The 11,572-nt window shown below is 52.4% G+C and overlaps 1 protein-coding gene across 1 annotated transcript in view; it reads left to right on the forward strand.

Moving 5' to 3' along the window:
- Positions 1-11,572, forward strand: part of SH3RF1 (SH3 domain containing ring finger 1) — a 160,016-nt gene that overhangs the window by 136,032 nt on the left and 12,412 nt on the right. The window contains exons 7-10 of the mRNA XM_024130787.3: positions 17-159; positions 1,179-1,349; positions 3,549-3,805; positions 4,568-4,872. Coding sequence (XP_023986555.1) covers positions 17-159; positions 1,179-1,349; positions 3,549-3,805; positions 4,568-4,872 — 876 coding nt within the window. The remainder of the gene's footprint in view (positions 1-16; positions 160-1,178; positions 1,350-3,548; positions 3,806-4,567; positions 4,873-11,572) is intronic.

Here is an 11,572-nt window from a genome sequence, read left to right on the forward strand (position 1 = left end):
TCGTCTCTCTCTCCAGACTATGAATCCTCCTCTCCCCCCGCCCCCTCTCCAGGAGGCCACCCCCATGGGCGCCGTCGCTGCTGCCGGGATGGGCTCCAGACCCGTGGCCGGACCCACTGACCAGCCCACGCACTCACGGCCGCAGACGCGCCCCAGCGTGTAAGTGCGGCGTCCTTTCTGGCCGCGGACTGAGCCCGAGCGGAGACGCGGGGAACGGCTTTCTGGGGGGCGCTGGTGCCAGGGTGGTGTCGTATACTTGGTCAAGCGTGTCATTCATTAGGAAGCGGAGACTGAGTGGGTCTGAGGATGGGCCACCGGGCAGCCGGCCTGCTGAGGGCGGGTCTCCCGGCCTTCCTCCGCCACTCCTGCCAGGGCTTTGTCCTCACCTTCATCCCCTGCGTAAGGATGCTCGGGAACAGGGAGGGGCTGAGCAGAGGCCAGACCTAGCAGTGTGCACGCGCGAAAAGCTGCAGGTCCCCTACAGTGGGGAGTCTGGACGTTGCCCCGTGCAGGGGCTCCCCGCGGCCGAACGCAGCTCGGCACCGGAGGCTTCTCCCGTGTGCACTGACCCAGGAGACGCCCGGAGCCTGGCTCACGTGGCCCGCCGATCTGCGGGCTCCAGGTGTCGGGGCACAGTCCCGCGCACGGAGGAGCTGTTGGGGGCTCTCTGCGATCTGCACCTGCCTTGCCTTTGACTCTTGCAAATTCAGTGTCTTCCCTGGCTGAGGCGCACGGACGCGGGTGCGGCCGGCCTTCGGGTTCAGCCTGTGCCGAGCTTCCCGGCGGGATTTCGGACCGTGTGTTCCTGCCGGGGCTGCTTCCCAAGTCTGACCAGGGCCATCTGAAGGGCTCAGTTTTCCCGCTGGGCACCTAAGGCCCCACCGCAGGCTTGCACCCTGGGAAGCTGCGTTAATTCCTTCGCGCCCACGAGTGGCGTTTGGAGGGGTCGTCGCCTTCACACCGGGAGGACCAGGTGGGCGGTTCTGAGTCAGGAGGCCTCTGTCTTTTCTATGTAGGTGGCAGTTCAGCGGACAGTGACCAAGGCTGCTCACAGCTTAAAGGACTGTACTTTCTGTTTACTTTTGTATGAAACGTCCAAGGCTTTGTGCCAGAGAAGAGTTTTGAGCATCTTGTGGTCTGTTACTCAGCTTGAAATCAACTGTTTTTTCCTCTTCTAGGTATGTGGCCATTTATCCCTACACCCCCCGGAAAGAGGATGAGCTGGAGCTGAGGAAGGGGGAGATGTTTCTCGTGTTTGAGCGCTGCCAGGACGGCTGGTTCAAGGGCACGTCCATGCACACCAGCAAGATAGGGGTCTTCCCTGGCAATTATGTGGCCCCCGTCACGAGGTAGGGCTCTGAGTAAGTGGTTGCTGAGTCCTAAACAGGAGAAGCTTTGTCCTTTCCCATGGTTTTCAGCCTGTCCAAGATTCCTCCTCCCATTACAATTGCTTGTTACACAGCCGACCTTTTAAAGATCCCTATCTCTATTTGCCGAAATCCCTTCTAATTCTCAAAATTTCAGCTTACGCTTCACACGGATGTATGTGAAATTGTAGGTTTCTACCAATAAATGTACTGGGTTTTAAATTCTTTGCTTTAAGTTACATGTGAGAAGACGCAACTACACCATTTTCAATATTTTTCTGCTAGAAAATTTAAAATGGTAGCATTTAATGTAAATAGAAGCGACATTATTAATACCCTAATGTTTATGTGATGCTTACGAGAGGTCAGACACGCAGATTTCTAAATGCATTACATACGTTAATGCCACATCCTTAAACAGCTCCCCGATGTATGTGCTGTTGTGATCCCCACTCAGCATTTGAGCACGTGGAGGTGGAGAGGTTAAGCAGCTCGTCTGAGGTCACCTGGTGAAGAGGTGCTGAAAGCCGGCCATTTATTCCAATAGCTTGGCGGTCACCTCTGAATTCTCAAAATTATCTTCTGTAATACAGTCAGAAACAGAATTCCTTCAATATGACCTAGCTCGTTCACCCTTCTCAAATGAGGGCAGTTTTGCTCCCCAGGAGAATTTGGCAGCGTCTGGACACATTTTTGATTGTCACGATGCAGGGTGGGAGTGCTGCTGGTCTCCAGCGCACGGAAACCAGGGACGCGCGGGGCACCCGCAGGGCATGGCGCAGCCTGCGCAGAAAGGAGCTCTCTGGCCCCAGATGTCACCGAGGTTGAGAAGCCGTGTTTGAGGGCAGTAGGAAACAAGCGCTTTAGATGTGTAGACATCTGGTCCTCACTTTATCTAAAGGTAGTCTCCTTTCTAGGCACCGAGGAAGGTAGCTCCAGAACGAACGCAATGACCCCTAATGGCATCATCATCGAGGAAGCCCCAGTTTTGGGCCACCTGGCTCTTCATAAATGGTGCAGCTTGACTGTGTTAAATCATTTCTCAAAGCCCCTGATTTTAAGTAAATAGTCTAATGAACTGACATGTTGTCAGCTGTCGGCCTTGACTCGGAGGCTGGCCAGCAGCCTAATCAAATGAAAATCATTCTGTTTGCAGATGGTGACAGAATGTTAGCTTTCATTTGACTTGGAGAGTTTTCATCACTCTAAACCTTCTTCTCGGTATATGTTAAAATCTACCTCCACATCCAGAGGATGGCAGCTGTATATTCCCTGGTGGGAAGAAAACAAACAAAAAGCCACAACAACTAAGGGAGATAAACCAAGCAACAACAAAAAATCAAGTTAGTGAAGGAAAACATTTTCATAAGATTCAAAGTATCAAAAAGTCTTTGGAGAGATGCTTACTGACAGTAAATTCTCTGTTATTCCTCATAGTAAATAATAAGGAGGTTCAAGTTAATGAAGTATTCTGCTTGGTAGAAAGTTACTATCTATAGAATTGTTGTTTAAATGAATTTTGAATATTAAAAAAATACATTACATAAAACTACGCTGAACCTAATTGAGTAAAATTCATCCAGTAAATATTTGTTTATAGCTGGCTGTACCCCTATAACGGTTGCATGTACAAGAGGAATGGAAAAGAATCATTGCACATGGCCCTGCTTTCAGGGAACTTTTACTGAATCAGGATTATTTAATAAGGAATTTCCTAAAAGAATAACACATCGTACTTTGTAATCAAGGGGCATAGAAGGAAGAAATCCACCTGAAACAGAGTAGAATCCTGAGGTCTTAGGCCTGAGCCTTCGGCCAGGCTGCTGGGAATGACAGGATTGAAACGTGAATGAGATTAAGGTAGTTCGAAGGAAGCCAGAGGGGACATTGCAAAGTGTGTGCACACACGCACGTGTACACGGGGCAGTTAGGGAGGAGGGCAGGGCACGTGAACACAGCCGTGACAACACAGACACTGTCATCTGACAGACTGGCTTCTCCAGGGCCTGGAAGCTGGTGGGGATGTTTAGCTTCAGGTGGGAGCCGAGACCAGGAACTGTGTGTCCTTGAGCAGAGAGACGTGTGGTTTTCTCCGACTCAGTTTAAGCTCTGCATTGTTTTTCTGGTCGTTAATTGTTCTGTCTCCTGTCTTGCTGATGGACTGGGCTTCTGTCTCGGCAGGGCAGTGACCAGTGCTTCCCAGGGTAAAGTCCCCATGTCGACCGCGGGCCAGACAAGTCGAGGGGGGGGACCGGCCAGCCCTTCCCCCGCAGGAGCGCCTGCCCAGAAGCCCCCGGGGAACGGCACGGCCGGCGGTCCCGGGGTCCCCACTGCCGTGGTGTCAGCAGCTCACATCCAGACGAGTCCCCAGGCCAAGGTCCTGCTGCACATGTCCGGACAGATGACCGTCAACCAGGCGCGCAGCGCTGTGAGGACAGGTAGGGGGGCCGGGCTGGTGGCACCAGGAAGGGGGCCCCGACCAACATCAGACCTTTTACAACAGATGCTGAGAAGGACAGATGGAGCTTTAAAATAATGAATAACGTTAGGAGACAGGCGGGCACAGTCTAGTCACAGCCTCTTGCCTGCCCGGCTCGTGAATTCAAGCCTGATCTGCAGATGGAGAGTCTGAAGGAGATCAGGTGGACCCTAGCGATGTCGATAGTACTTGAAGGTACGACTTCTGTGCTCGAGATCGGATGGCCCCGAATCCGCTGCTGCAGCGGCGTGGCCCCCGAGGGTCGCCGTGCTGCGTGTCTCCTATGCGCCTCATTGCAGCTCTGCTCCAGACCCAGCCGGACCTTCGGTAGCCTCCCTCTTTCTACAGCATTGAAAACCCCCCAGGAGTCTTAGGTAGCAGTGGTAGGGGACACTGTTCAGTTCTGTCAGGATAACCAAAGGAAGGAAGATGGTTCCTGCGGAAAGGGAGAATGATGATAATAAAAAAGCTCTGGGGCCAGCCTGACCTGACCCTGTAGGGGCGTCGCCGGGTCCCTGGGTGAAGTGGGCTCGCAGGCGCTCAGCAGACGTGGGGCTGATCCGGGATCTGGAAGGGTGGCGTCCAGGGGCCCCGGCGAGACTCAGTGAGCGCTCCTAAACCACCGTGGTCTCTTACCGGTGTGACGGGCGCGCTGGTCGGGCGCGGGTCGGTGGGCGGCGTGTACCCAAGTCACACTCTGCTCTTCTCTCCCGTTCTCTAGTCTCGGCGCACAGCCAGGAGCGCCCCACGGCGGCCGTGACGCCCATCCAGGTTCAGAGCGCCGCGGGGCTGCCCCATCACCCCCTGGCCTCGCCCCAGCCCCCCGGCCCGATGGGCCCCCCTGCCCACGTGGCTGCTGGCAGCCTGGGCCGGGTCGGCGCCCCCCTGGCCTGCGCTGCGGCCCCGCCGAGCCTCCCCGCCGCCTCCCTGGAGACCGAGTCCGGCGGTCGCCCGGTGACCACGCTCCCCGGGCCGCCCACCTCTCCCGACAGCGGCTCAGCGGCCAAGCCAGACAAGGACAGCAAGGTGACCACCCCAGGGGCCTGCCAGGCGACCGGGGCCCGGCTCTCCGCGGTTAGACCCTGGTGTGGGGAGCTGGGGTCTGCCTCCGGGGGCCTCTACCCCACCCCCTCGCTGACCTTAACCCCTCCTGTTTAGTGAGCTTTGCTTCTGGTTAACAGCTCTGCAGAAATGTACTTAATACACTAAGGGCTAGAAACGGTTGATCAGGAGTGTTACTTGCGGCTTCACTGTTCCTGCGCTATGTTTGATTATAATCTGTGTGGATAGTTTTTCTCTTGACTTGAAGTACAGGGGGGAAATTATTTTCCAATTTGATAGATCTTTTTAAAACCTCTCCTTTGGGCCTGAATTTGAAAGGGGATGTAAGTGGGAAGCTGTGTTTGAGAGACTAACTTCTAGCTGCGTCTGGAGACAAGGGAAATGCCTGAGGATTAAACGTGCATGGAAAGAGCTGAGCGACGGCAGACTCTGTGCCACGGTACCGTAGTCGTGACTTTCTCCGGTGTTCGTGCCTCTTCCCCAGAGCTGGCCTGTAGCTCTGGGCTCCTCACCAGGCTCCGTGGTCACGTGTGTCGCCCTGTTCAAATGGTTAGGGAAGCCTGTAAGCAGGGGTTTGTAAGGAAATAAACTTTACAGGCTGCTAAAAAGTTAATATTTAATTGTTGAGTTAACATGCGTGTTTTTGCAAAAGATTGGTATCTGTTCGGTGTTTATAATTAACTGCGTTAAACTTGTACTCAAGCTGACGTGGTCAACTTTGCCAGTATCTTCAGAAGAATTATTTTACGGTTTAGGTGTGAAGGTTCCGGGACGGTGTGTCAGGGCCACTGTCACAGGGGAGGACAGACTCTTGAGCCGCAGGCCTCCCAGGGAAGAGCTCATGGAATCTCTGCGGCTGAAGCGCGCCTGCGCTATAGACAGAATAATGGCTCCCCAAGGATGCCCACGTCCTGATCCCTGACGCTTGAGAAGACGTTTCCTTACGTTGCGAAGGGCATCTTATGGATGGGATTAAATTAAAGGTTTAGAGATGTTTGAATTACCCGGGTGGGCCCAGTAGAACCACGCGGACCTTCGTGTAAGGAAGGGAGGAGGATCGGGGCCCGAGGAGCTGTGAGGCCGGAAGCAGAGGGCAGGGTGACCTGAGGAGGGGACCACAAGCCAGGAAATGCAAGCAGCTCCAGGAACCTGGAAATGGCAAGGAGACATTCTCCCCTGGTGCCTCCAGAGGGACCCAGCCCTGCTGACACTGGGTTTCTGCCATGAAGCTGGGGGTGATTGGTTACAGCAGCAACTGATAAGGCCCTTATGTTTATCCTGCTGAGTCCCCATCCTTGACAAGTGGCCACTGGCCTCTGCTTGGACCCCTGTGGCCCCTGTGCCCTGGCTCCACAGCGTCCGTGCTGCCTTCAGGCACCTCCAACTCGGAGAAAGTTTCTTCAGCACACACCTGCCTGCTGTGACTTCAAACCCTTGCTCTGTGTTTTGAGGGGCTACATAGAAAATGATGATCTCAGTTCCTTGGTGGTCCAGTGGTTAGGACTCCACACTCTCAATGCCAAGGGCCTGGGTTCAGTCTCTGGTCCGGGAACTAAGATCCCACAAGCTGTGCAGCAGGGAAGGAAAAAAAAAAGAAAGAAAGAAAGAAAAATGATGGTCTCCTTTCTACATGACCCCGGGAGGTGGTTCAGGGTTATCTTCTCTTTGGAAAGGCTACGCTCTACAGGTTTTTTTTCCCATTCGTCATGTCACAGGTTTCAAATGTCCCTTTCTAAATCTGCCACCTCATTTAATGTTCCCAGCTCACTAAAGAGACTGTCCCAGTCACTCTAAACTCAGTGATCCCATGAGCAGCACGAGGAGTGTCACTTTGCCCCCATCGCTCCATCCTGTCGCCCAGGACATCCAGGGCGGGCTTGACGGATGCCAGGTGAGATCTGAGCGTCTCTCGTTCTTCCATCCAGGCTGTTCCCCGGCTGCCCCTTCGGTTCTGCTGTAACTGACTAGAGCCAGCGTCTCCTGGAAGAGACTCTTCCTTGGTCTCACTTCCTTTCCGAAGTCAACCTTTCACCGAATACACTGTTCTAGGATTTTCCAGATGGTCTGCAAGGCGTGTTGTTGTCTTCTTTATGAAAATAAGGACTCGACATGCCCTTCTTTGGCCTGTTGAGTTGACCCTGATCCCAGGTTCACCAGGATCTGTCAGATTATTGGTTGTATTTCAGCTGTTCATTTCCCCTGTCCGCTGGGGTGGATTCAGCCTGTGGGGAGGAGTGGTTTGATCTCTAAATCCCAGTCTCCTCCCTCGTTTCCCTCCTGTCAGGGGACTTTGTTCTTCCTTTCTTCCTGCGTCTCAGGCCCGCCATCCACCCCAAACGGCAGCTCCGCGTCTCTCTTGTTCTTCCTTTCTCAAGCGTAACTTTAAGCAGCACTCCCTACACACACACACACACACACACACACACACACACACACACACACACACACACACTTTTTTTTTGGTCATTAGCATTTTTTCCAGTTTAAGCTCATTCTGGTCTTCAGCTTCTTGAATTGCCACGGCTGTGATATGTTCTTCTTAGGGCCCTTCTCCCGATCTTTTTGTGGAGTCCTTTTGGCCGCTTCCTGGGGCATCACATCAGTGCCATTAGGTGCCTCTGCATTTTCATCCACTGAGGTAGTTTGCATTTGTGTGCTTAGAACCTCATTCTGGCAAGCCCTCCCATTGCTCTGGTTTTTTTTGTTTCTTTTTGTTTTCTTTTGCAGTACGCGGGCCTCTCACTGCTGTGGCCTCTCCCGTTGCGGAGCACAGGCTCCGGACGCGCAGGCTCAGCGGCCATGGCTCACGGGCCCAGCCGCTCCGCGGCATGTGGGATCTTCCGGACCGGGGCACGAACCCGTGTCCCCTGCATCGGCAGGCGGACCCTCAACCACTGCGCCACCAGGGAAGCCCCCTCCCGTTGCTCTTGAAGCATCTTTCCTTTTGGGTTTCAGGTCATGCATATATTTTCTTGGAACTTTTAAAATCCGTTCTTTTACACTTCAGAGTACAAGCCTGGCCACGGGCGGTCTGTCTTGTGGGCATTTACTCCCGAGTCCTCACCAGCTGGACCTCTCGGCCCCTGGGCTCTGCCTTTCCCCCAGGTGATCAGAGTTAGACCCTACGTTGCCGTTAGCTCGGCTTTCTGTGAGATTAAATTATCAGCAAGTCAGGAACTTCCCTGGTGGTCCAGCGGTTAAGAACCCGCCTTCCAGTGCAGGGGATGTGGGTTCGATCCCTGGTTGGGGATCTAAGATCCCACATGCCGCGGGCCAACTAAGCCCAAGCGCCGCAACTCCTGAGCTTGCGCCCTAGAGCCCGTGCTCCACGATGAAGAGCCTGCCCACCACAACAGAAGACCCCGAGTGCTGCACCTAAGACGCGACGCGGCCAAATACATAAATAAATAAATATGAAAAACAAAATTATCAGCAAGTCAAGGGAAAAGTGTATCCGAGATTCTAAGTGTGTCAGAGATTCTAGTTTTAGCTGGGACTTGCAGCCGCTATCTAGGTTTTTGACAATTCCCTCCTTATTTCTGTCTTCCTTGTCACTCTGTGATCGGCCTCACCCATGTACGTAAACTCTCCCCCAGACGAGGGCCCATCCACCGTGCCCTTCTCTCTGCACACGGGGGCCCTTTGGGGGGGCTGCCAGGCTGCCCCACATGGCGGGTCGCTCTCACGTGTGCTCAGGGCTGTTCCTCTTGAACAGTGTTTTGTCTGGAAGTCCTCCCTCACTAACTCTCAGAAACGTGTTTTTGCCCCGACGTGAAATCTCTAGCTAACTCTGTCGGTAACTGTGTTGTGTGGCTTGATAAATAGGTATTGGAAGGTCTGTCATATGTTTCCATACATCATCTCAGTGTTTTCCTGTCTGAAACTCTGGGCGTTTCTACCACTGTTTTTCTTCTTTCTGTAAGACCTCTGATAGCTTTTACGGTTATCAATTTAACTGCTTATCTGGACATTTTTCTAACTTCATGCTCCATTTAAAGCCTTCATTATTTGATCAGCTCGTCTCCAGGCAAATGTATTTCTCAGTCCTTATGAGATACTCATGTATATGTATATACATTTTTTATTGTTTTCTAATTATAAATTCTTTTAAACTCCTGCATATTTATTTAGAGGTTTGAGAAGATCCAGACATTTAAAACTTAAATGTGATCCAGGGTTTCAAACAAAACCACTAATATGGTGGTGTATAAATGCTTTTTTCCCCTAGATACCAAAATATAGCAAATATTATTTTGGTCTATTAAGCTTTCATCTAGAAATAAAATCTTTTTCATTAGCGCCAATTATGTAATCGGCTGTTCTTATAAACTCTGAGTTCTGCTGAAACGTAACTGAGGCATTTAAAAAATGTGACAGTTTGATTTGAGCAAAATTCTGTTCAAGTCAGGCAGTGCCACAGCGGGAGTGGTCAGGAGACACCAGCCAGGAGCTGAGGGCCGGGCTTCTATAGAGAAGATGCAGAGACAAGGCAGGGAAGTTATGTGATTGGCCACAGGTTAAGTGTCGCCTTATTTTGGGAGGACTAGTCCTCTGTGACTGGTTGTCCTGGGTGTGGATTTCTCAACCCTGAGGCGTCTGCAGGCCGAGGGCTGGTTTGCTTAGAGCTGGTCTAATGGCCTCTAATTAAAGCCTGATGGTTTAATTAGCTCAACTGTCCTAGTCTCACAACAGGAGAAGAGAAGAATCCATCTCTGACGCCCTCCTCCCTAGTCCCTCAGGCGCTGGGAGCATCTTCCCCGTATTGTCCTTTGTTCCCAAGCCCACCAGCCGAGTGGTACCGGTCCCCAGGCTCCTGGGACACCTTCCTGGAAGGTGGCTTTCCTACACGTCCAGTTTAGTGCCCCAGATCCCTAACAGCTGTCCCCTTCTTTGTCACTGTGCCCATGCTTGAGGACCCTTGCTGTTATTCTTGGGTTTCTTTTTTTCTTTTTCTTCTTTTTTTCAATTGTATGTTTTGCCCTCTGGATCTTAGTTCCCCGACCAGGGATCGAACCCACGGCTCCTGCACTGGAAGCGTGGAGTCTCAACCACTGGACCACCAGGGAAATCCCATTCTTGGGTTTCTTAACTGGAGCATCCATCTAGGGTTTGAGTGCCCGTTTCCTTCTCTCCTGAACACTCATCCTGAAGTCCCTGCTCGTGGCTTTCTTTGCTCCGCGATCTTCCTTCCTCCCAGCTCGTGTTTCGCTGCCAGAAACAAGGTAGTCTGTGGCTTGGCTGTTTCGTTGAAACAGTTTCATCTGAAACTGTTTCGTTGTCTTAAGGAGAAGAAGTTCCCACCGAGCCGGGTCTGGAAGGTGCAGACCCGCCCGCAGAGCTCGGCCCCCTGGCCTCTGTGGCCTGCAGCCCGGGTGGACGGCCCCCAGAGCAGAGGTGCTTCCAGAGATGTGGCCGCACTGAGCTCACCGGAGAGGAGGGTGGGCTCGGATGAAAGCCCACGTCACCCCTGACAGTGATGACCATTGGTGAGCCTTAGGCGATGAGGACAGTACTGATTCCTGTTCCATCAGGTGGGTGCCATGAACAAACATGGAGACTCGTAGAAGCACTGAGTGAGGTTCTTGAGCCCATTGGTGTTTAACCACGTCTGGAATCTCACGTGGCCTTTCCCTCTCTCCATGCGCCATGCCTCTTGAGCCGCGCGTCACAGGAAACCCAGCACCCCGTCGTCCTCCCCCGGCCCTGCTGGGTTTCCTGTGAGCGCCTGTGTGCCCGCAGGGCTGCGTCTCTGCCCGAGGGTGTGAGCTTCTTGCTTCAGGGTCACTGCTGTGGTCCCAGAGCCCAGGGCACTGAGGCATCATATTCGATGCTCAGTAAATACTCGCTTAAAAAACGAGGGATTATCATCAGACGATGGTGTGAATTAGGCGTCGGAGGTGGCTTACCCGTGAACAGCACCTCTTGTCGTTGGGAGCCTGACGACGTAGATTTTTGATACCAAAGGCCCGGAAGACTCCCTCTTGTTACGTCCTCTGTGCATCTCAGGGCACAGAAGACCAGAGAGGAAGACAGGCTCGGGGCGGGTAATGGTGAGCAGTTCAAGTGCGATTCATTTCCGCTTGGGAAGGAGCTCTGACGTGGCATTTCCATAGTGTCCCCAGCCTCTGCTGTGTGACTAATACAGACTTATTAACTTTATATTCAGACATTATGTTTATATATGAAACTCTTTCTGGCTATCTGGTGATGATTTCCTGACCCAAATAGCCTTTTGTTTTCATATGAGATGTGATTTTAAATGATGAAATCTTCTGAAGAGGAATTATGACAGCAAAAACATTATACATCTAGGAATAGTTTCTTGGAAAAACCCACAGGAGAAGAATTATTAAGATTTATGTTAAAAGATATGCCCTTTTCCGTGCATGCTAACGTGACATTTTAAAAATTGCTTTGCTGAAGTGTAGCTGTTATTAATTCATCCGTAGTTTTCATTTCTGCTGTTGTATTTTGAGAAACAAAGGTGCCCTTAATGATCCGTGTCTGAGTTTGCAAAATTCTCTCAAGGGCCTCAGTGTTCTGCTAACATGGAAACACTGGAGTATGGTATTCACAGCCCGGCTCCTGGGCCTGCGGAAGCGCCCCTCCATGCCAGTGCCCCACCCCTGCCCGCTCCCCACCCCCACCCACCCCCTCCCCCACC

This window comes from Physeter macrocephalus, chromosome 9 (genome assembly GCF_002837175.3).
Source record: "Physeter macrocephalus isolate SW-GA chromosome 9, ASM283717v5, whole genome shotgun sequence".
In the NCBI taxonomy this organism is placed as follows: Eukaryota; Metazoa; Chordata; class Mammalia; order Artiodactyla; family Physeteridae; genus Physeter; species Physeter macrocephalus.